We start from the raw sequence: 26,453 nt of genomic DNA, 5'->3' as shown, positions 1-26,453 counted from the left end.
CGCTAATGATTGTCCACATAGTAATTTATAATCAAAACTCACAGTAAGCAATGTACGTATATAAAGAATATGATGGGCTCTACTGTATCACAGGAAAACTAATGCTAATCTGTTGTTAGCACCCTAATGGCTAAAGCTAGCTGTGTTTTTCTACTAACTAAATATGTACTTAATCCTACCAAATTGCGGTACAAATAGGCTGCACATTATAAGTGTGTTGACAGATTCAGCATGATTGACTTGTCAGTCAGCAGTTGCTGTTCATTTAAATGCGTTCTCTGCATTTGAATGAGGATTAATTAAGAGCAGAACACGCTGTGAAGCCAACAAGGACGCACTGTTGGTGATAATGTCAGCATGTTGTTCCGTTTGTTAACTATTCAGTAAAAAGAAAAACTACCTGGAGAATGTTCCTCGAGTGATGCTTTATAAAAGTCCTGATTGGTGAACGGAAATAACTTCCAACAACTGCTTTAAAATCACACAAAATTACAGATTAGCTGTGGATCCCAAAGCCAGTTTCTCTTCATAACATGAACATTTGGTTGACATTTTTATCACGAGTAGACATGCAAAAATGTCTCAAAAGGCCATTTGTCAAATACACAGAACGTCAGCCATGTTGTTTTGAAAAGAGCATTATAGGCTTAGTTAGCTCCATTGCACACAGCCAGTCTTAAAATAAAAATCAGCGCCGAAAGCCATTTTTACTTAGAAAGTGATTCATCAGTTTTAGCAACTTGAAATTTGGTAGGCGTGTCAATCATGAGCAGACACATAAAAAAGTCCCAAAAAGCCACATCTGAAAAGATGCAAAAAGTCAGCCTAGTAGCCATTTTAGGTCTAGTTAATTTGGTTGCACTTTTCATTCATATGAAGCCCTCAAAGCAAGTTTTACTTGAGAAACGTGAACTTTAGTAGACAGCATGAATGGACACTCAAAATGTGTCTATCATGGATAGACACCCCAAAAAGAGCCATTTCTGCCAAAATACGGAAAGTCAGCCATTTTGGTTTTAAGAGACCATTTTTGACTCAGCTGGCTCAATTGCACTCAATCAGATGTTTGTTTAAATTCAACCAACAAATCCATTTTTTTCTCAGAACCATGACATTTGTTCGGCATGTCTTATCATAAGAAACCTACAAAAAAAGTCTCAAGAAGCCAAGAAGAAAAAACACAGCAAGTCAGACATTTTGGTTTGAAAAGGCCATTTTGGGCTCAGCTGGCTCGATTGCACTCAACCAGATTTTTGTTTAAATTTAGCCATCAAAACCAGTTTCACATGAATGACAACATGAATTTTAGTAGGCATTGTCTATCATGCCCGCAAAAAAAGTCTTAAAAAGCTATTCCTGAAAAGACACAGAAGTCATTCATTTTTGTTTGAAAACACCCATTTTCGTTTCAGTTGGCTCAACTGCACCCAACCAGGTTAGGAAAAAAAATTTCAGCCCGCAATTCCAATCTTACTCAGCAACATTTGGTAGGCATCATGAGCGGACCAACAAAAATATCTCAAAAAGCCATGTTGAAACACAAGAACTATTCTGGTTTGAAGTGGCTAATTTGATCCAATTGCAACCAAATCGAAAGCACATAGACAACGCTAAATGGTGGCAATTTGATACTTTCAATTTGAAACCGTCATAACTCAGCTCCACAAGGTCAAATCTTGACCCAAACGGTTTGCGTGAATGATAAAAGATCCAGCCCGGAGAGAGATTGATATTCTTAGAGATCATCGTTCCAACCAAAAGAGCAGGTCCAACCTGCCGTCGTTCGTCTTTCTATTTGGGCACCAGCCGTCACTTTTCACGGTTGGCGCAATTAGTGATGACAAAGTACAAAATTTCTCTCAGCCCTCATGAGTCCATGCGCATATGTATGAGGGAGCATGTTTGACATTTAAAATGAAACCTTGAAGGCACGGCACTGACATAATGCTTTATGACAAACAGCCAGGGACCCTTTCTGTGTTCCACCCACGTGCCTCCTCTTGGCTGTGTGTACCGTCAAAAGACAAAAACAATATTTTCCAAAATGAAGCCTTTTATCCGTGGAGGGCTCTCCTCTGGTTCCCGTCTGACAAGGCCACAAAAAAAAAAAGAAAAATAAAAAGAATCAATTTCAGGGTCGTCGTGTTCAACCTTGACAACGTCAGTTCATCAAGGCAGTAGGTGGAAAAAAAAAAAAACACAAAAACTTGCAAGAAGTGATCACTAAATCAAGTGTGAAGTGATGCTAGCTTCAGAGGTTTGATTCAATAAAAGCGGCGGCGTAAAAGTACAAAGAGACCCGGGCGCTTCCCCCTCATAAATCACACAAAAAAAAAAAAAAAAAAAAAAAAAAAAAAAGAAACAGTGCGTTATCTGCCTCCCCACCCTCGCCGCATAAACACGTTGTTCCAAAACACGGCGGCTCCAAAGCCGACTTAAATGTCATCATAAATGAAGTGCAAAGTCGACTTTTAGCTCTCCCTGCTAAAATGTCGAAGGAGGTGATGGGAGTTGCGCAAAAGCATCGGCCGGGCCTCCCAGTGCCGAGGTAGCTTCTAATCCACCCCTCCTGCCTCGCGACTGACAGCACAGGAAAACAACCGTTGTGAGGCTCCTTAAGCCCTTTTAGTTTATTGTCACCTTGTGTTCATCACTTGACGAATAAAGGTTATTTTGTACTTTACGACTTGATTCTGCATTCGAGTCCTCCATCTCATTTGGATTTTGCGCGTTTGATCTCAAAACCATTTTGCAAATGTGCTGAGTGTCCTCGGAGAAGGAAATTGGAAAAGACGAGAAATCCTATTTGAGAGCACGTATGCGCTTCAGGTGCTTGATCAGCAGCTCATCTGCTTTACACTTTTCCCCTCCCAATTTCAGCCAGACAACCCGCGCTAATCGGCAGGACACTTTCTAACGGCGCACGCGGCATCAAATCCTAAACGGCAAGGAAACGAAACTTTGAAAGCGCGCCGCCGCCGTCGTCGTCCGTTCTCCCGTTTGAAACGTCAGCCCGGGCCCCGCCCCTGCCGTCTTAGCGTCGGCCCGCCGGCTTACAAGTGACACGCTGACAGACGTGCATCAGCTTACCGGAATAAACACCTTCACACAGCTGCCATTTTGTGTTCGACAAACAGCGCAGCATCGTGTTTTTTTTGTTGTTGTTGTTTTTTTTTTTTTTTATGTAGTCATTTTTAACGTTTGTTTCCATTTTTCTACACTTACAAGCTTGTTCAGACTTAGTTTGTCATTTTGAAGATTTTTTTTTTTCATCCTTCTTTTAAAGTGAGATCAGTTTTGTCATCAGTACATACAGTGGTAGCTCTACTTACGAACGTCTCTTTAAATATGACATTTTCAAGTTACGAAACGCCTCAACAGGAAAATATTGCCTCTTGTTACGAAAGAAATTTCAGGATACGAAAGATGAAAATACAATATGGGCTGCTAGTCGCCGCTCCGGAGTTTCCTGAACGCAACATACTCATAGCTGCTCTGCTATTGGCTAGCCTAGCATCTTCCTGGCGTCCCATTGGCTAAGAGGGACCTCTACCGTATGTATCTATGTGTAGATAGACAGATAGATAGACATATATGTGATAGATTTGTCTATGCAGCGTCCTCGTCATTCGCCCCTCGGGCCATGAGGCGTTCCGATAGTTTGACGTGAATTAGAAACGAGGAAAAGAAAAAAAGGAGAAAATCGTTTTTTTTTTTTTTGTCCATACAAACAAGGCAAAAGAGATCATAGAAAGGTATGAAAAAGGGATGCGTTTAGTTGATCTTGCCAAAGAATATAACCGTAATGTATCGACAGTCGCCACGTTATTGAATCAGTTGTTTACAAAACGCCGGGCAAAAACCACTTCTGAGAGAGAGCATGAACCAAAGAGGGTCTCATTTATTGTGCAATAATGTATTTGTTACATGTTTTCATGCATTTTTATGCTTTATAAAACATTAATGTCTCAATATTGGGGGGCTTGGAACGGATTAGTGCATTTACATGGAAAACGCGTCTCTACTTACAAAATTTTCTACTTAAGAAATGTCACCCAGAACCAATTAATTTCGTAGGTACCACTGTAATATCCTTTCTACAACCCAACACATTTTTTTTTTGTTTTGTTTTGTTCCGTTCCACCAATTTTTTGACCCACTTTCCAGGGCTATCGTTTTGGTAGCGTTCACTCTTCAGTATGGGTACTTTTTAACCCCATGTTGGATCAAATTCTTGACCCAACATGCCGGGTCAAATCCTCAACCCACTGCGCTGGGTATAACTAACCCAGCATTGCCTCGGGGCATTTTCGACCGGGTTAGCTATTTCACCCAATTTGGGTTCCTTTTTGACCCAGCAGTTTTAAGAGTACACCTACAGAAGCTTGTCTTCCTCCTCTCCTTCCTGGCGCAAATTAACGAGTCCTCGGGCAGCCTTAAGCCAGCAAACGCCGGCTCGCTGATCTCTCTCTCTCTCTCTCTCTCCTCCCTTTTCATCTCCTCCTCGCTCAAATCTCCCCGTATCCTCTTTTGGTCTACCTTCTTATCAGCCTCTTCCCTCCTCTCCCACTCTATCTATCTGCACGCGCGTGTGCGTTTGTGTTTCCTCCCCGCTAATGTTGTCCACAGAGCGATGGTCCCGTTACTGCAATGCGGAGGCCATTACACTATTGCGCTTGTTTACCGGGCGCGTCCGTGTGACGGTGCCGATACAAGAATGTAAATGTTTGCGTGAGGGATGACCCGCTGCGCGCAGCCGCTGTTTTGTCATGCCCACCCGGCACCGGAAAAGCCTCCGCAGCGATGCACCACCGCCGCTTGGAAATCGAGCTCAAAACATTGACAACTGCGCATTCGCGTTCCAAGAAACAGACGGATTAAGCAGACAATATGAATTTTTGCCATGTATAGTGACTTTCTGGGGTGGAATGAAATGCAGGTATCGCAATCGTATCCTTCAGGGGTGTGAGAAAATATCAAAATGTGATATGCAGTATCAGTTTGGGGTGTGAGGTAATATGGTGATACAGTAGAGCCTTGAAAGACGATGTTAGTTGTTTTTTTTCGCAGAATATATGCCTGTGGGTTTTCTGATATCTGTCTACATGTGTTGCCCCACATTTTGTGTTCGGACACCCGATGCTTAAGGGTAACTGCAACTATCGACGCGTCTAATGATGCAGAAAGGTTATTATAATGACTTTATGCAAATCTGAGAAAATGTTAAATAAACATATGTTTAAAGACTTTTCAACAATTTTTTTTTTTTTTTTTAATGAGAATTTGATGCCAATATTTTCTTTTTTTACGAAAAATTAATATCGGCTCCAAATATCGGTTATCTGTAGCCTTGACTACTAATAATCGGTATCGGTATCAGCCCTAAAAAAAACATATCGGTCTATCTCTAGTACTTATTGTGACCTTTTTTTTGTCATCTCACACTCAACAATGACCCTGTATTAAAAAAAAACTAAAACTAATAACTAAACTAAAACGAAGAAAATGGGTGAACAGTTGACATTATATTCCCATTAATTCCTATGGAGTAGTAATTTGGGAATGTGAACAATCAAAATAACCGTAGATAGACTGAAACGCACACGCACACACATCTACTGTGTGAAATGCCGGCGTTTTAATCAGTATCATTGTCTAATTGTCCAGAATGTCTTACCCCGAATCACATTTTCCCCGTTAGCAAGCGGCAGTGCGGCGGCTGGAGGACGATCAGGATGCAACGTGATGCGCAGAGGCCCTCGGCCGTTTGAAGTCTAAACAGTCGTTCTCATCCTCCGCTCGGCCAAATGAAGGATTTTTCTTCTCTCTTTCTTTCTTTCCTTTTTTTCCCCCCCTCTGTGTACACACAGTGACAGGACGCCTCTGACAGGACCCAAACACATGAACCATGGCGAGGCTGTCAGATCACTCGCGCGCACATAAACACACGCGCACGCAACGTGCAGCCATGTGTTAAACACACACACGCGCGCGCGCGCGCGCGCGCACACACGCAGTCGGTGAAACGATCAGGGCAAGCCATCCAATTTCTGCTGACCTCTTATCAGAAGCATTGTCCTACATTTACAGCCTAAATTCTGATATTTGTCGCATGGAATTGTATCACTTTCTTCCCCAAATTCTATTCTCTGCCTTTCATGGGATTTCTGTTGGCCGCAGTGCTTCTAGTACGTGTAGTGAGGATGCTAGATTTTTGTCAACATGTCACATGTCAATCTTTCCAGCGCCTTCAGAATCAGTAGTGTTGGCAGATTTACGTATAACATTTGCAGTGGCGTTTAAAAAAAAAAAAAAAAAAAAAGAAAAATGTATTCAATCATTTCAAATTCATCCTCGCAGGGCTATCGTGGCCACAAATGATTTCGTGCGATCATTATATTTACTTCGTGGCCACATATTTGTATTTCATGCACACGTTTTGAGTATTTCGTTGTTACCAAGTAGTATTTAGTACGCACTTTGTTCCTTATATATTGTTAGTATATTATCTCTTCAATTTACCGGTATTATTTTTGTGGCTATACTTTAGTATTTCATGGCTCCAACTGAGTGTTTCATGAGCGTGTTTACATTTACAGTATTTATTGACATATTTATTTTATTTTTGTATTAGTGGTTACGGATCGCTATATTGTGGTCTCACATTTTTCTGCGCACATTCTGCATATTTTGTGGCTACAAATTAGCATTTTGTGCCTACATTATATTTATGTTGTGGTGACTGTTAAAAAAATCAAAATAAATAGAAAAATCTCAGTTTTCCCATGGATGACATAAAACCCACTAAATGATATATTGTGGCCACGGCTTAGTATTTTTTAAATACATTTTTCGTGGCCACAAATTCAATGTTTGAATGAATTGAACCAAATGATGAAAAATGGTTTCCTATGAATGGTTTTAAACTCTGCGTGGACGTTATATCTCTTTTATGTCCACAGATTAGTATATTATGGCCTCAATTTCCTATTTTATAGCCACAAATGAGCATTTTGGCCATGTCTATCTTGTGGACACAATAGCAAAAATATTTTTTCGTAAATGACGTTAAACCAACAAATTTATACATTGTGGCCCCAATTGTGGCTACCTATTTTGTGGTTACAAATTAGCATATTACGGCGGCCCCACATTTGCATTTTGTGCGCAGCTTACATCTGTATAGTGGTCTCATGGAAAAAAAGAATTCCCATGTCATATTTGGGGTGCTGTAAGGAGCAAGTCCAGTCATGATACAAAAAAGCAGCGAGCGTTAAAAAAGCCAGGCAGGCTGCTATAATTGGGCGTTTGTCGCTTTTACCGCCGCCGAGTTGTAAGCGGATGCCTTTGTCTTTCCGGACAATGGATGCCGATGCGGCGCGCGTCAACTACACAGCTTTAGAGGATTAAGGCCGAGGCGGTGGTGCCTCAAACTCGCTCACTCGGTTGGCCGCTATGTGGGGAAAAAAAAACAAACAAAAAAAAAACACATACGCAACGACAAAGACCTGCTGAGCACACACAAACATGATCGTACACACACACACACACACACACACACACACACACTCCCACACACTGCTGTAAGTGAGGACGCGTTTGAAGAGAGGCACTTATCTGAAAGGGCACAACATATAGGTGTGTAAGATCTACAACCGCATTTAGACAAACATCTCTGACAGCATCTAAACTACGACAGTGTCTAAAGGAGCATCTAGAATAGCAACTAAGACAGTATGTAGAGGAGTGTGAGGAGAAACGCCGAGGGCAGCAACTAATACCGTGTCAAGAGGAGCATCTAGAGCAGGGGCGTCAAACTCATTCTTTGTCGCCGGCCGCATCGTAGTTACGGGCCGTTATGACGGTGGACCCATATACTGTAAACGTACGATCGCCTTATATGATCACATATACACTACAAATTGATGGATAGCTAGTTTTGAAATTAGAAGCCGATAAGTAATTGTTTGTTGGATTATTTTTGCCATTTATTTTAAAGGGGAGGATCGGTAATATCTCAGCGTTGTTAGGAGTGAAAACAGTTGAAGTTGATTTGCCACGTAAAATGAGGCCCGGGGGGCCTTGGGTTTGGCACCTGTGATCTAGAGAAACAAAACGGCATCTAAAAGTATCTAGATGAGCGGCGCCAGAAGCGTCTACAACTGTGGCACAGCGTTATAGGGCAACAATCAAACATCTAGACCAACATTTACCGTGTCTAATAGCACCTAACACAGAAACAAAACATCATCCAACACAGCATCTTGCTGCTTCTAGAACACATTATTTAGAGGCGAATCTACAAGAACAGAATCTTAACGTGGCATCTAGATCAGAAACTAACGCAGTATTCAAACGAGGAGCTAGAACAACACCTGGAGATCTATCTAGACCAGTGCCTAAAGAAACATCTAGACCAAAATTTATCTAGAGGAGCGTCTCAGCATAGCACCCAACAAAACAGCATCTAACGCAGCATCTTAGTGCATAACTACTTTAAACATTGTTTCGAGTAGCATCTACAAGGACGGCATCTAACACAGCATCAAGAGGAGCATCTAGAAGAGCAACTAACAGTCTTTTGAGGGCGAGCTAGAACAACCCCCAGAGAAGCATCTAGAACCGTGCCTATGCGAACGACTAGCATCCAGCACAGCATCACAGTGTCAAACACGGTCTCGAGAAAAAACACGTACAACGGCACCCCGAGAAGCAGGGAGTCAAGATCTCGCCGAGCCTATCGAGACGGATATAGAACGGCATAGCCAAGTCGAGTGTTAGAATCAATAACGACGTCACGTGGTGGAGCATCCCCGAAAAAGTCCAGGGCGATCGAACGCCCGGGCTGCGAGGCTGCGCCGACAGCCTTTTGAAAACAAGACAGGAGAAAAAGTTGAGAAAAAGAAAGGAGACGATAAGAAGGCGAGCAGGGGAGAGAAAGAGAGAGCAAATCAAAGGCAGAGCGAGAAGAAAGACACAAGAAAGCGTGTGGTAAAAAGTCGAGCCGAGAGAGACGAAAAAGGGAAGGTGCGGGACCTTGGCCCGAGGCCCGCGACACCGTACGCTTGCGTTCCCACAAGTGGATTGCATTGATTCTAAGGAGCTAATGTGATACATTTCACACATGCGTCCTTCAACAAGCTTAGATGACACAGCGTCAAGAATAAAGAAGAAAAAAAAAAGAAGAAGGCATCTGAAACAGATGCAGTAACATCCCCTACGGTCAAGATCGTAACATGATCCCTCACAACAACGGCAAAACAAAGTCCGTAGAAGACATTTCAAAAATGACGCCATTCGTTTGGAGATTCTGAAATGTGAATTTTTGGAATGTTGAGAATAGTTCCCAGGATGTCCCGAAAAGGATGAGGCAGAGATGGTATGAAAACAGTCGAAAGAGAAATGTTGGCTTATTTAAAATGGTTTGCATGACATACTGATTTCCTTTCGTGGAAAATATGGCATATTGAAAAACGTGGAAATATTTTGAAAGGGAAAAATAAATGCCCAAATTGTCCAAGAATGTGCTGAACATTTGACGTTGGAATGGTTTGCATTTGGTTGGAAAAATTAGGGCCATTTCTTAAATTGGATCCATTAATGTGGGTATTTTGCCATGGAAAAGTGCGGGAAATTTTGAAATGTGAAAACTGGTTCCCAAGATGTCTTGAATGAGCGGAACAACAAAGTGTAATTTTTTTTTGTAATGCGAAAAATGGTTAAGAAAATGTTTTTCTTGAGTTAAAGATTTTTATCGGTTGTGAAATGTAGACGACCTGGAAGAATTTGTCAAATATCTACTGTAAAATCCTGTGAATAACAATAATAAAATCCTCAATCAGGGGGGGTATTATACATGGGGGCTTAATAAGAAACGGAAATTTTTCACATTGTTTGGATTTTTACCAGTACCTAGGGGTTGTAAAAAAAAAAACCAAATAGAATTCCTAATTTATAGCGCATTTTATACACAATGTAACTCAATATACTTCACATACTGAAATTAAAAGAGTATTTTAAACGAGTTACAAACTGAGTTAGAGTTTTAAAAGTAAAGAAATAAAAAACAGCTGACTAAAATTATTAACATTGCTTCCAAAATTTGGGAAAAAATACTTATAATAAAAATCATAGATTTGGGGAAAAGAGCATTGTTTTGAATCTTTTTTTTTATTCATATTATGATAAAGGATACAATCCAATCGGGGGAGCCGTATTATACACAAGTACCGAGGGAAAAAAAATGATTTTTAAGAGTGATTTTGGTCGGACGTATTATACACGGGTGCGTGTTATTCCCGGAATTTTTCGGTACATCAATTAGGTGAATATTGCCATATGAAAATGTAGAATTCTGGGGAAATGTGGGAATTTAATGTAATGTGAGAAAGCGGTGCTTGGTCTTTAAAGCGGTCACACAATGGCGTTCACGTAGCACCCTTTATTGTACTTGTCGGGTCGGCGGGAAGAAGAAGAAGAAGAAGAAGAAGAAGAAGAAGAAGGCGTCTGAAGCAGATGCAGAATCATACTATACAGTCAATATAGTAACGTGATCCCTTACAACAACCCCCCCCAAAAAAAAACAAAGAATAGAATAAATATATTCACAACTGCCTCTAATATTTGTAGGAGATGAGCACATAAAAACGTACCTTGGTAAAAGATAATCATTGATAGTTGATAAGTTTTGTCCTTTTTTTTTTTTTTTTTTTTTTTTTCAAGAAAAGTCCGGCATTTGGTCCATATTTTGAGGAGAAAAGAAAACCTCAATGAAAACGTGGAGCTGGGGTCCTTGAAGATAGGCCAAATGAATCCACCACCGCAGTGTCCTTGCACTGTAGGCCGGCATTCAAAATCAACTGAAGTAGTCACGAGAAAATGCCATGTCGGTAAAAATGGCGCGTGAATGCTAAAGAGCTGTTGCAGAACTAAAGGAAAGGCTGTAGTTCTTTTAAAAAAAAATAATAATACAAAAAATTAGAAAGTGAATGTAATATTTGGATTAAAAATGACAAAAATAAATCAAAATGCTGCATTTCTGAATAATCTAATGGTAATGGATAAGATGCTTGCAGTTGCTATGCCACAAATAATGACATGGTGACCGGATTGGACAGTGCTGTGACTATTTTTGATGAGAAATGATCAAATGCTAACATCCTAGCGGTTGGTCATAGCGAAACAACTTCACGTTTAATTGGTTTGAGCTGTTTGAGAAATGTGGAAGGATTAGATAAACTTCTACCACTTCGCTATTAACTTAGGTATTTTGCTGTGGAGAATGTTGAATTTTGGAGGAAAAGTGCAGAAATTTTGCAATGTGAAAAATCTTGGCAATGTAAAAAAATACAATGAATGAGTTGAACATGTTGATGTTGGAAGCGTTTGAATTGAGCGAGAAGGAGAAGGGGAAAAAAAGTAGAAGGAAAATTTGTAAAATATCTCCCTTCGTTTTGGTGTTTTGCCCTGGAAAATGTGAAATGCGGAAAAGTGGGATTTTTCGGGGAATGCGAAAAACGTATCCCAAAAACGTTTTTGTTTTTACATTGGAACGGTTTCAATTCGACAAGAAATGTGGAAGGATTGTGCACGTTTGTAAAATGCTTGCCTAAATTTGGGAATGTTGTCGTGCACAAAGTGGAATAATGAACACTGTGGGAATTTTGGGAGTGTGAAAAAATATCTCCCGACATTGGATCAGTGAGCTCTTTAGCATTCACGCAATAACAATAATAACATCATCATCTCTGCTCTTTGCTGCCTAATACCCAATTCAACTGGAAATGAACTTAACGGGATGACATGAAATAATACAAACAATTCCAATCCTATTTCCTGGGATCCTTCTTCTCCTCAACTCTGATTGGTCATCCTATCCATCCTGTAGTAGTTTAGATAAATAGATCTGTATTCATTAGAAAAATAAGCATCGACCACACTTGCTGGCTGCTCGTCGCTAAGGCACTTTTAGCTGTCCCCCCCCCCCCCCTCCCTACTCCCGCTTTTGATGTTGCAAAGTGCTGCTGCCGGCGTGAAAACCTTTCAACGCCCCCGCAACCAAAGCGTAGCCCAAGTCACCCCCCCCCCCCCCCCCCCAGGTGGAGATCCGGGAAACCGGTAATCCTCGCAGATACGAGTAGTACGCGGGGCAAAAAAAGTGACCCAGCTTGTTATCCAGGAATAGTTTTGTAGTCCCCCCCGAGGGATCCTCAGCAGCCTCGGTACAAGACCCCCAGAGAGGGGGTAGGCAGCTAAAACTGGTACGAGCGGTCCAATACTTCCATGTAGTCCGGCGTGGTCATCAGCCGAGTGCCCGGCTCGCCGCCCTGCTCGCCCCCCGTGGAGGCGGTGGTGACCACCCGGGTCTGGGGCCCGGCGGGGGAGGCGGCGTCCTGCGACTGGCCATCCTGCGGGTGAGGGTAGCGGGGCGGCGGCCTGGCGTACCTGTCCGGCAGGTCCCGGAACTCCGGGGCGGGGAGTCGGAAGAGGCAGTCCACCAGTTCTACCTTGGGCGTGGGGCCTTGGCTGTCGATGACAGTGGGGCACAGGATGCCGTTCTCATGGAGGCCTGGCGCGAGCGGTCCCATGGCCCCGGCCACGGTAGTGATGGGGGACGAGGTCACCTGGAGGGTCCACTCCCGGTCTTTCTCGGCCGTGGAGCGGTACCCGACGGACGCGGCACCCTTCTGCTCTGCGGCGTCGGGGCTTTTGGCCACCGAGATAGTGTCGTAGACGTGGTTGTGTTGGCTCGGCGTCTCGGCCAGGCCGTGGTGGTGGTGGTGGTGGTGATGGTGGTGGTGCGTCCCCTCGGTGAAGATCCCGCACTCCATCTGGATACCGGCCAGGTCCACCTCGCCCTGGCGGCGGAACGGCAGCTTGTCCCGCCGCCTCAGGGTGTACGCGATGAGCGCCGCCCCGGCGAAGAACGCCGACACGAAGAGAACCAGAAGGCTGAGGACCAGAACCGAGAGCGGGATGGAGTCCTTCCCGGGTGGGATCAGGGGACCCGGCTCCGGGTCAGGGTGGCCGAGTGCCGAGCCGCCGTCGGGCGCAGTGGAGGTGACCGCCCGCTGCTCCTGGTCCTCCTGGGGCTCCAACTCCGGGCACAGAAGCTCCATGGAGAGTGAGCGCAGGTCCACACCTTTCGTTTTTTCCGGGGAGTGGCACACCACCTCGCCCACCACCACAACGGCGCTGAGGCCCTCCAGCCAGCGCTTGAGGGGCGCCGCTTCACAGTTGCACTCCCACGGATTCTGCTGCAGGTCCACCTGAAGAAACGCAGTACATAGCGTTATACATTCGCCTGACCAAAACAATATATCTTGAAAAATTGGGATGACATTAACTCTGATGGCATCATTTTTTTCTATTCAATTTGCATTTGCATTCCATCCGAAAAATTGTCTTCTTTTTCTTTGAACTGAATTTCCGCTGTTCCGTTTTATTTTTGAATTGAATTTGCATTGTCGCATGATATTTTGGAAGATTACACAGAGCGGGTCACAGTGACACGTTTGAAAATCTAGGGCTTTTTAAAATTCGGATCTAATTTATTGTGCCGGTCTTGTTTTACATTTGAAAAATGTAAAAGCATCGAGCGCTATTTTTCATTATGAAACGTTTCGTGGGTCACACTGACCTGTTAAAAAAAACAACTGCAGTGCACAATATTTGCTACAAATTTGGATTCAATTTATTCTGCTGGACCTATTGGGGGAAAAATGAATTTGAATTGAGTTATGATATTTGGATGGTTAAATATAAATATATATATATATATATATATATATATATATATATATATATATATATATATATATATATATATATATATATATATATACGCACACACACAGCGGCTGCTATAGGAGATATACGGTAAAGATGGTAAATGCGATGGTTGGAACGGCACACGTTTTTTTTTGTTTTGCTCGAAGAGCACTTCAAAATGTAAATAATTCCACTCCAGGGTCACGGAAACGGCGGAGGCACCCGGCATTTACGGAGCAGCTATAAAAAGCGTGATTTGCCATCAATAAAAGATGTTAGGAAGCGAGCAGACAACTTGTACGCCTCTCAAGTGTTTGCCTTTAAAGCGACGCCTTCACAACTGTACTACAAGAGGAATCTTTCATTTTTACAATGAAGACAGAGCCCGTCCATGAGTTTAAATTTAGACGAGAAGTGCGCATACATACCGCTTTGATGTTGTCAAGTATCGATCGCGCGTCCGTGAAAAATTCCATTCAAGAAGGCAAACGGCTAATTACTTGTTGAAGGAATTATAGTGCGCCCCCTGTTATTTGTGAGGGAGAATGGGCGGGCCGGCCTACGAATAGCGAAAACTCATGTACAGTATAAATGACGCTCATTATAAAAACATTGAAAAAAAATCCTCAAAAATTTTTTTTTAACCCCCCCCAAATTTTTGTAAAAACCAGAATAAGCCTCCAATAAACATTTTGCATGAATAACAATGGCTGGCTCACCCCCTCCATAAAAAAATATGAATATAAAGAATTATACCGTTATAATAATGTGAAACTTATCATTTTAAAATGTGAAACTAATCACATTATAATATGAAGCCCATCATGTTGAAATGTGAATTTTATCACGCTAAACTATTGAATTCATCCCATGATGTGAAATTGATTGTTAAAAGACGAAACTTATCACGTTAGCACGTGACTATCACATTATAAGGTGTAACTTATCATCTTATATTGTGAATTTTATGACTTGAATTTGACCACTTCAAAAGAGCAAATTCATCACATTATAAGGTGACATTTATCAAGTTAAAATGTCAAAGTCATCACGTTAAAACGTGAAACTTATCACATTATAACATGAAAGTTATCACGTCTAACGTCGAATTTATCACGGGACATTTTTTTAAACTTATGATGTTGTGTGACATTTTTCAAGTTAAAATGTGCAACTTATCGTGTTTTAACATGACATTTATCACATTATAATGTGAAATTTAGCACTGAGAGGTAGAGTAAATAGAAGACCTCTTTGTTCTCCGCCGTTGTTGACGTTTTCCGTCCGATGCCTTCAATGTGGTGGGATTTTTCTCAATTTCCCTGCGGTGCCATTTCTGAAGTATAGCGTCACTCAGTCATTTGTGCGATGTCACGGCTAACTGGGGGTCAAGAGCTGGCACTTTTGCTTCCGTCTTAATTAAGGACACTTAAAACTTGAGCTTTATGACATTCAGCAAAATGTCAATCTACTTTTTTTGTGCAAGTTTCCCCAAACTGCCAGCATCGGCTCCTTCGACTTTCTTCTTTTTTTTTTTTTTTTTTTTCAAACAACTTTATTCTTGAGAAATCGCAGCCGTTTTGAGTTAGTTTTTGTAGTTGAATAAACGATTACTATTATGAAGGCGGTCTTCAACCGTTGTTTTCCATGGGCTGCATCAATCAGGCCAAATAGTTGAATAAATACAACATTTTGAAATCAACGAATAGTCGTGTTTATTAATCGTGATTTCGATGTATTATTTTTTTCCATAATCACCCAGCCCTATGAGATCATGAGATGGAATTTTCCTTAGAATATCCGTAATATGTTAACTTTATTCTTATTAAATGTAGCCTTTTTTTTAAAAAAAAAAACTTTATAGTGATATTGACTATAGCATCTTAATATAACACATTTTCTTGATTTTTTTTTTTTTTTTTTTTTTTTACTATATTCTTGTAAAATTGAAGGTTTGTCTTGATTTTACAACTTCATTCTTGGTTTTTTTTTTTTGTTTTTTTCTCTCCAAATACTTCTAACTTATTGTCATGATCTGTTTTTGTTGATCCGATCATATCGAGTTTTGTTAGGTCTTGTTTACTTGTGTCCTATTGAATGTCTTGCTCGTTTTTTTTGTTTTGTTTCCACTTGCTCCTTGTTCCTACCAATCAGCTCCCTCCAGCCACTTGCGTCTTATCCAGGTGTGCCTCATTGTCTCGTCAATTTGCCTTAACTTCCTTCCCGGGTTTCTGTCAGCATTCGATTCATTGTGATATCGATTTGGATTCGATTAATTGCTCAGCTCTCGTCGATACCACAAAATCATGGCATTTATTTTTGTCAAATTGTAACTTTATTTTTAATATTATCACTAAAAGTTTCCAAACATTCAGTAAAATATCAATCTACTTTTTTTTTTTCCCCTTCCAAATGTACTTTCTCCTCCGCTTATGTCTCCTTTTACGAACATCTGTCCTTACGCTGTTTACCCGGTCACTGCGCGGGCTATTTACTATCGAGCTGTCAATCAAACGGGAGCTTCGACAAGGCGGGGAGTGTAAATTACACGGCGTCAGTTAGAACGTTGACAGACGCTGGTTGCGGGCGAGTTACGAGCCAGCGGGGAAACCGGCGTGTAATTAACGCCAGGCTTTTTAGAAAATTAATACCATCAACAAAGCGGCATGCTGAAAACAAAAGGTGGTCATTTTTTGTTCTTTTTTTTTTTTTTTTTTTTTATGTAGCTCATGAGCATAGCGAAACAGAAATTTATTAGTAACACTTTGGAATATATTTAGCATGAATTAATAACTGCTTTGGCCACACGACAAAGCTTTTTAAAAAAAAAAAAAAAAAAAAAATCATTATTATTGCCGCGTTTTTGGAGGCAGTCATGAAATACAGTAGGCAGCATGGTGGGGTAGTGGTTAGTTGTGCTGTGACGTTCTGGGTTCGAATCCCGGCTCCAGCCTCCATTTCAAAAACATGCCTTTTAGCTTGTAAATTGTTGTCTAAATGGATCATAGGTGTAAATGTGAGAGTGGCTAGTTGTTTGCAAAATGAATATTCACATCCACTTATTTTCACTATTACAGACAAAAGTGTGGAGCAGAACATTGTTAGCAATCAAAAATCTACAAATTTACTGGTTGGACATTTGCGAGTAAAAAAAAAAAAAAAATGGCTTTGTCTCAAATTTTATGGGCTAAATGCTCAATTTAATGAATGAATCTGTCTTACATTATTTTGCAACAAAAACATGCGATAAATGTATCGGTTTTACAATGAAACAGATTTATTATGTATAAATGTTTTGGTCTTACGCATAGTTTAGGCTTAAGCTAATATAAAGGCAAATGAACTATGAATAAACATAAAAGGCAATTTTTCTCCTTCAATTTGAGTTCGCTTACTAAGCACTAAACATTCACTATGACAACCTCACAAAATTCTACCAAACAAGTGTGGCGTAAACATAAGTCAGTCAGTCGTAAATCGGATTACAATGACACATGGTGTGATCGCGTCAACTTTTCATGTTGCATGAAAACGCAAACGTGGACCACACTTGTAAACCACTCAACTTTTGACCGGGCAAAATGAAGCCGAGAACCGCCCAAAGCCCCCAACTGCAACCTTTGCGATTTGAAAATTGCTTTCCACTACATTGTGATGCCGATTTTGAATTTGATTAAATGTTCAGCTTTAAATGATGTCTCAAGGCCATTTTAGTTTCAAGCGGCCATTTCACGCAAAGTCATACCGGCTGCAAAGTTCGCAAAAAATAATCCCATGACCAGGGGCGGAGCCACGGTGATTCATGAAAAAATACTTTGAAATTTTTAGTGCATTATTAGTACATTATTTTTAAATTTGTGTTTTGTTGTCCTCTTTATTTTATCGAACATTAAGAATGACATAATTGTGGTTCTCTAAGAAAGTTGTGTACTTCATATTATTCAGTTTGTCATTGTATTTGAATATACGATGTGTCGGCATAGGAGGATTGTGCAAAGTGAGAAAAAATATTCAGGCCCACCCGGATTTTGACCAGGCCCGCCCATTAGCCACGTTCTGGCTCCGCCCCTGCCCCTGACACCAATTCCCCCAATTGTCACATAACGAACGGTGTATACATGTCTATCAAACCGCGATGCCGTTTCCTAAATAGAACCGAAAGTTGGCCATTTTGGTTTGGATCAGCCGTTTTGCATTCAGTCTGGAAAATTGGGGAAAAAAATTAACCCCTGGCATGGTTTCGCTGATCAACACGAAATCGGCTGAACGCGTTTACGAAAGCAGGACGCACGGAAAACTTTCAAGGACCTCTGCTCCGTATTTGAACAGGAAGTTGGCGATTTTTGCCTGAAGCAGTGTCACAGTTTGCTGATTACAGTATTTGTGGCATCAACCGTGAAAAAGCATCTCACGATGACATCTATGTGTGTCGTGTTGTGACAGAAAGTGTCAGAGCCGCTGCTTTCGTCTTCCCTGCAACGCTAAATAATACAGAGCCCGTCATCCCCGCAACATGAAATACATTAGTATACTCCACACAGCGTGTCATGAAATCTTTGCCGCCGTGGTTATAATTATATCCAAGGGCGTATTTTTGTCAGCCAGATAAAAGAACGCGCAGCAGCGGCGTGAAAATAAAGTGCTTTTTTTTTTTTTTACATTTTTTTTTTTTTTTATTGACAGACAGCTAATCTGTTAATAGACTACTAGACAACGATCGCGCTCCGAATCAATATTAATATGATTAAGTCACGCGCCACGCTGGCGCCCCGCTTTGGTTTGATCATCGTGGACCACCGGCGTGCTCTCGCGGGGGGGGGGGGAGCTGATACAACCAGAAAATTTCAAATCTTTTAGCGGAATTCCAAACATTTTCAACCTCTATGACGTCGGTATCGATTATCACAAGACAATTTTTTTTTTTTTTTCTTCACACAAAGTTGATAGCTAGCCAGTCTGCGGCTAGCGCGAGATGCTAAAGTAAGAAAATCGCCCATCCTCCTGTGTTTTATGATTCGCGAACTAATAGTTTTGTTGAATGCACAATGCTCGGGAGTCTACTGACATTGTCGGCGAGTCGTCTGAAAGCGACCGAAAGGTGTCGTGAAAAACAGCTGTTGTCTTTCCGTTCGACTTGAATCGAATCACACTTGAAAGTGGACATTTGTGGTGACAGTCGTAATCCAGATACGCCGAAGCCTCGTTTATTGTATGCGGCGGTGACGTGGCGTCACCTTTAGTAGACGACTCCAGTAAATAAACAAATAAACCCCAAAAAAACATTTCGACCTCCTCCCGCCTCGCTACTCTGGCGAGCCCAAGTAATTTTGTTCACAACAATAGTCGGCAGCTAGACAGTTGAGCGCTAGCACGAGAAGCTAACGTAGTGATCGGCAGTCCTCCATCTTGTCAAAAACGTCACAGTCGCAGGTTGATCCAAATCATGGTCTTAACAAAACGTTGGCTAGCTTTAATTTGACATAAAAAAAAAATACGGCAGCACTATCCCGACAATCCGAAACGTCGCTTCATCCTCTTGCGTTTAGCAAAAGCGTGTTTTCACAGAAGGTCGTGGATCATTTTCATCGCTGTGGCGGTTGCAACTGTCATTAAAAAAAAAAAGGAGAAAAAAAGAGGAAAGAAAAAGCTGCCAAGGTGCTCTTCGCCCTTGCGAGCGACCGCGCAATGTTACTGACGAGCAGGGTGGAACGTGACAGCTGAGGAGCCACATTTCTCTTTTAAACAAGCAAAACGTTCTTGTATTGGGTTTCAAAGGCAAGTTTGTCCTGCTCACTGGTAATGTGGTGGTGCGCACGGTTGACTTTCATGTAGCTTGCGTGGGCTTCATTCCTATTCCAAAACGGCAACATTTTGGGATACTAGCTGTTGGACTGCAACTCACGATTCATTCATGCCAGTCGTTTGGTAGTGCAGTGACTCACATAGTTTACTTGTATTGGATCTCATGATTCATTTTTTTTTTTTTTTTTTTTTTTTTTTTTTGGAGCCGCTGATGGTGAAGTGCTTCTTATAGCCCAAAGGCTTTGATATTCACTACCGTGAATTGTCCTCTTCCCAAACTCTTATTTTTTTGCATAGAATTGCCACTTCACTGGTTAAGATCATCAAACAAGTCAACACAAAATGGTTTAAAATGGTAATTTAATTTATTAAGGGGGAAAAGCATTTAAAGCAGCACTGGGCAAGAATTTGACCTTAATAAAAAAAAAAATTACAACTCTTTTGATGAAACATTGACTTGCAAGGGGTTGAATGGGACTTTTTTCATGCCCTGGGGGCGGGGGGGTCTGTATTGTTTTTACTGGCCCTAAGCAACTTTGATCAGGATGGGAGCAACCCTGGCACACAAAAAAAAAATGCAAATGTCCTGAGTTGCTTTACAGCATACTCACTTCCTCCTTTCGCTCTAAGGAACTCAAACGTCTACACGCTATTAGGAGTGTCACGGCAAAAGCCACAAAAAAAGCCACAAAACAAACCAACAAAATTAGATTCATGACCTCATCGCTGTTCAAATTTCACGCAGCCACTGGAAATAGAAATGGAATCCAGTCCAACTTGCAGGCCAGCGAGAGCTCAGGATTTCACGACGCTACGCGCTGGCGCGCACGGGAAACGTGCTTGACTTTTGTCAAAACACTACCGCTTTTGTCCACATGGCGCCGCCATAATCAACAAAAACTGACATGACACAATGTTGCTTTAAAGCTACCTGGCCCGGTGTTAAAAAGTGTTTGCCCCCTTTGTCTAATCATGAAGTAACTGTGGCTAATCACTTTTTTATTTATTTATTGATTTTTTTAAAGCTGATTTCATTTTCCATCGACCACACCCAGGAGGTAACAAATAAATCTAGGACCACATTTTGTGACCGCAACACACTTTGAACCCTGCAGCAGGAAAAGGATCCAAAACACACCAGAAAGTCCACTTGTATGGCTTGGAAAAACAAAATGAAGGTTTTGGAGTGGCCTAGTCAAAGTTCGGACTTGATTCCGATTGAAATTCTTTGGCATGACCTTATAATGGTCAGTCATGTTTGAAAAGCCTCCAGTGTTGCCGAATTAAAGCAATTGTGCAAGGAAGAGTGGGCCAAAATATCTTTACAAAGAAGTGAAGGAGTCATTGCCCTTTATGGAAAACGCTTGGTTTCAGTTGTTTCTGCTGAGGGTGGCTCAACCAGTTATATTAGGTTGAGGGGGCAATTACTTTTTCACGCAGGGTCCGGCAGCATTGAGTCATTGTTTCCAAAAAGGGCATTTTGTTGACTTGGGTTATCTTTGTCTGCTATTTACGATTTCATGATCTTGAACATCACAGTGGGGAGTCGTTCACATGGCTGACCATAATGTACCGCGCGTGGGCTCGATTTTGATTCCAAAAAAGGCGATTTTCGATTCGATTTAAAAAAAAATCCCAACCATGCTTGTCTCTGTGCTCTAGTGTGGTGCTGCAGCCATCCACAAACGCAATACGTATTGATGTTTGTCGCCAGCACATAATTTGATCTAAATTCAATCATTCAAAATGTGGTATGCATCTGGAATGGAAAAAAAACAACAACAAAAAAAACATCATTTTTTAGGATTACAAATTAGTATATACAAGGGATGTAAAATCGAGGTAAAATCGTTCACGCCGATTATCGATTAATCGATTAATCGAAAATCTTTTTTTAAAATTTCATCTAGAAAATGATGTCTTGAAACGTTTTTTTCATTTTGAATGTGTAGATCAGACTATACGCTTGCGCCAAACATTGCGTATTGTGTTGGATGGCTGCAGAACCACACTCGCGCACAGCGACAAGCATGGTTGGGATTTTTTTAAAAATCGAATCGAAAATCGGGAACTGAAAATCGAATCGAAGCTCGAGTGAATTGTTACATCCCTAGTGTATACTGATGATTTAGGTATGTTGTCTTTTGTTAGGTGTTGCTGTATTTGATGAATCGATTTTTAATCGATTCGAATCAATTTTTAATCGATTTGCTATTAATAGTTACATCCCCAGTCGTTGCTAATGTAGTTGTGTGCTGGTTACGATGGCTCACTTCCACATAGCTGGCTCCTATCCCAAACAAGGCAGCATTTGGATCCAGCTCTTGTACCGAAACGTACGACTTGGTGGCGTTCACACGGCTCGTTTTCATGGAGATAGTGTGTGTCAAGTCTCGATTTTTGACCCAAGCATGCCACCCATGTTATTCAAACAACGGGAAACCGTATTCAATTGTGCAAAGAAAAATCAAATTACATAGGTGACAGACTGCTCGGCCCTGGTTTTTATAAGCGTTTCTGTCGGTGTTTGTTTGCATCCTCGCCAAACTCTCTGGCGGATTGTGACCCACATATCAGCGTGAGAAAATGACACGCGTTACCGCCTCTGCTTCTCGGTGAATATTCATGAAGCGATTATACCGTACGTACATGCGCGCTACGCGCTTCTGTCTTCAATCTGGTGACTTCACGCGGAGGCCTCCGTGCATACTTTTGTGCAGAATTGTCACTCCAGTAGAGGGTGTGTTTGTTTTGAACGTGGTCATTACCAGAGAGAGCGCTCCCCCGAGTAGTTATTTCCCCAACCGTAATCATTTTTTTGGCCTCAACTCAAACGCTGAATCACTTCATTTTTTTTAAATTTTTTTTCTTGATTTTTTTTTTTTTTTTCCTTTTGAGAGAAAACTCGTTATGGCGTCTTTTAAGTATTTTTTAATGTGCCCTCGCAGGGAGGTGTTTTTGCTTGGCGTCGATGAGTGGGTGTTAGGGTCTAATCCTGTTCTTGACGCTCGCAAAGACTCTTAAGCTCGGCACGCTTATGATTGTGACAATGGGCTGATTTTGAATGCATGCGGAGCGCGGGAAGTGAACCACCGACGGAGACGGAGCTCGACGGACGCATAGCTTTGTATGTATTATATGAGCTAACAGCAGCACGGCGTTGTTATAAGTAGAGCCCGACCGATTAATCGGCAGGCTGATGTAAGCGTCCAAAATTCTTTTCAACTGATTTTTTGCCGATTCTTAATTGATTTTTCCACATTACAACATAAGACAAATATCATAACATTATAACACCCCCCCCCCCCCCCCCCCCAAAAAAAATATTGCTGTGACGTGCAAATCCCTGCGACGACCCAGTGCGATATATTCCAGCCACCGGATGTTTTAAGTGGATATATTTTTGCAACTCAAGCATGTAAGGGATGTGTAGGCATAAGAATGATTGTTTTTTTTTTGTTTTTTTTTTAGGTCGTAGTGGTGGTATTTGATTGACAGTTGACAGTTGAACGGCCCGTGATTCTGTTTTTATATTTCTAGCAAGACAATCTTTCTGTTTTTGTTTGCTCTAATGGTCCAGCATACAAATTTGTTGTACTTTGTATGTAATAAAGATTCAAATTCCGATAAGACAGGTTTACATGCATCTTTTTCCGACTGAAATTATCACGATTGAAGACTCTCTGGTCAACTGTTGTCCTGCGACGAGATCTATTCTGATTTGGCGCTTATATGCGACAGTACATACAATCAGAATCCCCGTTTTACAGACGTGTGACGTATTAAGACGGTGGTTAGTCGTCTCCTTAACACGGTAATTGCGGTATAAGACAATTTACAAATACAATACAATACAATTGCATTCATAAACAGGTTCTTAAATCGGTTGGAAGCCGCCATATTTTCAAACGCCTAAAGGGCGACGTCACTGCACATTTACGTCGAGACAGAGCACGCAGCGACCGAACGCAGCCTGGCTACTCCGATTGAACCGTATAAATAACGGTTAAATAATAAATAGCAGTGTATCATCCCCGTGAGGCTGAATTCCATTCGGATCCGGCCTGTTTATTCCGATTTAGGGGTTGATATGGAGCATTTTCACAGGGTTTGGGCAATCGGTTTCATTCTAATCAGTATACGTCATAAACCATTCGTGCGCCATGCAGCTATTGCGATTTCTGTCAGTCGCTGCAGCCGGCCGACTCTCGATATTGGGGAAGTTGGTTAAGTCCGGGGATGTTTTCCCCAGGCAAAACATAACCATTACAACCTCTTTAAACGGGTTTAAAAATCAAGCCCGCTTAAACAACGCCGTTCAAATGCTGATCGTAAACGCTAAGCGGACATTTGTTCTTCGGTTGAATTACAAAGTTAGCAGGCTCCTCAGAGGGCTTTATGAACATTGACGGCGGTTCCATCGCGGGGCGAGTGATTAACACTCACGGACGTCATCAAAAACACAGTATGACTTTTGTCGATCCTTTCCCTGAGCAAAGGGAACCAGCTCGCGAAGCCCCGCCCACGACTGCCTGCCTGCCCGCCTCAGAAGAAGCCAAAGCCACCATCGAGGCTAATCCACGCCCACTGCACCTCCAAGAAAAGCTCCGCTAGTACCATGTCCTCGAGGGCGAAATATTCCTACCACTTCAGCATCCCGTCCTTATCGCTTCATTGTGCTCCGTCACGCGATTTGCAAGGTCGGACATGCAAACGGCTCCGCAGCCTGACAAGTGGGGTTTGTCTTTCTCCTGATTTATTAAGAGCACTTATGCAAATCCAGTCACTCGCAATCTTCCCCGGTGATAATACCTGCGGCGCCCGCCGCGGTCCCGAGTGCCACAACGCAGCTCTCGGAGCAAGACGCGGCGCGGATGACGGAGGAAGACCGCAGCTGCGCCTCTTACACCTCGTCTTGTTTTTTATATTAAACAATGTTAACGGTATATTACGAGCGGCGGCGTCAAGATGAAAACGGAAAGGACTATTACGGAGAAATGCGGCGAAACGGGCAAGGACTGAGCGAGACGGGGAGGAAATAAATAAGCTCCCTGGGACATAATCATGCACCGGTGGTGCAGTGGTACATGCTTGCCGGCGTTCATCCATGGGCGGGATGCGTCAGGGCGGGCATCCCGCATTAAACCCAGAAAAAAAAAAATTTAAAAAATCATTCGAGTGATTACCTCAGGGGACCCCCTGGTGGGACAAGCCAAAAGTCGCTACATTGTGACCACAAATCGGAGTCGACTGGAATGCTAATCGTCATTACCACACAACGTCAAATCCAAGGCGGAGCGGAAAGGAAAAACTAAGTAGCGTAGCTCCCGGGGAATGCTAATCATTGTCCCTTGCGCAACGCGGAATCGGAGGCAGACTAAGCGGTAAGAAAGCGGCGAGGCTCCCGTCACCATGAGCATCGATACGCAAAGTCAACTGGGATGCTAATGCCAGGGTACGCAAAACAAGATCGGGAAGGGAAAAAAAAAAAGAGAGAATCATAACGCATCCCAGAACACCGGATAATCGCTCAGGATAATCTTTCAACGATATCTGACAATTACGCCGTTGCTGACTTTGATCAGAAATTCACCAATTTGGCCCTATTATCGGCACACGTGCCTACCTCGCTTTTGCCATTACAATCATGAAAAATCACTTTTAATGCACCTCACACCACAAGATAATCACTAAGGATAAGAGACATCTGATAATTGGGAACACACCACACACAATAATCACTCGGGTTAATCTTGTCTAGGCATCCCGTATTCTTAATTTAGGCTCAATTAGTTGTATGTGTGTAAGATCGGCGAGGAAGTCTCACTTTGTAAACATTCCACACAACATGATAATCACGTAGGATAATCGTTTCGAAATCATGCCTTCAATAAAAAGAGGGGTTGAAAAATGCTAACGTTGGATCAGATTATCGTCGCGTGTGCACCCCGCTTTTCACCATTTTCAGCCGATTTGTTTGCTTACTGATTTCGCATCGTTGAATATTTGGTGTACTTTTCCTAATATTTCGAATTTTCAAATCTTTGTTCTGTTTCGGCTCCCGTTAAGATGCGCAATCTTAACCGTACCTATAACGTGGCGAGGAGACCCCCCCCCCCCCCCCGTTTCTCCTCTGTTGAGAAAAGTATCGGAAAACCCATCCAAAACGCGTCGGCCATTTTCATTTGGTTTTGTTTACATTTGTGACTGCGATCGATGAAGGATGCCGAGCCAAATGCAAAGCTTTCCCAATCGTGTTTCATTCCCACCTGAATCCTAACCAGCGTAATTTCCTCATTGCCGGACCGATAACGATTTTCTGGACTTCCCTTCTCCACGAGGCCTTGTTTCACTTTCAAGACAAAATCTCAAGCTGTGCGCCCTTGTAGCATCCGCCACCCTCCCTACCGGCCGTCTCTTGTGCTTCAAGCCTCTCGAGACCACAACAAAGCCACGCCGCGAGTGTTCCGCCGAGCATTCCCGGGTCCTCCGGAGCGGTAATCCCGGTCTCCCGGGGTCTTCGGCTACTTGTGCATCTCGGTCCCCTGGCGTCCCGCGCTCCGCTAGCGCATCCCCACCCCCCCGCATCCCCCCTGACACATCCTCAGCTCGGCTCCCTCGGCGGCTTCAACGCAACCTGCGGCAGAACTGTGTTGAAATGGAGCCTTGCCGCAGACTTAATGGCTGCCAAACACCGGATACCCCGCATGTCCTGACGCCTTCCAATTCAGTGCCTTGAGGTCCATCGTATTGTCGTCTTGAAGCTCACGCTCCGGCCTCCGGGGCCGCGTTTGTACACGCGTATCAATTTTTAATGTCTTGACCGGTTTTTCAAATGAGACGCCACTGAGGGGAAACGTCTAGTGTGTACTTGGTGTACT

At 42.4% G+C, this 26,453-nt stretch overlaps 2 protein-coding genes across 4 annotated transcripts in view; one reads left to right on the top strand and one right to left on the bottom strand.

Moving 5' to 3' along the window:
- Positions 1 to 26,453, top strand: part of LOC147137219 (nardilysin-like) — a 107,761-nt gene that overhangs the window by 26,386 nt on the left and 54,922 nt on the right. The window lies entirely within an intron of this gene.
- Positions 12,106 to 26,453, bottom strand: part of LOC147137220 (SLIT and NTRK-like protein 3) — a 32,019-nt gene continuing 17,671 nt past the window's right edge. For both annotated transcript variants that reach the window (XM_086048887.1, XM_086048888.1), the window contains one exon: positions 12,106 to 13,268. In XM_086048887.1, the coding sequence (XP_085905013.1) occupies positions 12,252 to 13,268 (1,017 nt within the window). In that variant the 3' untranslated portion in view covers positions 12,106 to 12,251. The remainder of the gene's footprint in view (positions 13,269 to 26,453) is intronic.

The sequence above is a fragment of the Filicampus tigris genome, chromosome 13, assembly GCF_054856515.1.
Source record: "Filicampus tigris isolate MCC_2025a chromosome 13, RoL_Ftig_1.0, whole genome shotgun sequence".
Classification (NCBI taxonomy): Eukaryota; Metazoa; Chordata; class Actinopteri; order Syngnathiformes; family Syngnathidae; genus Filicampus; species Filicampus tigris.
This window is presented reverse-complemented; position numbering and strand designations above follow the sequence as displayed.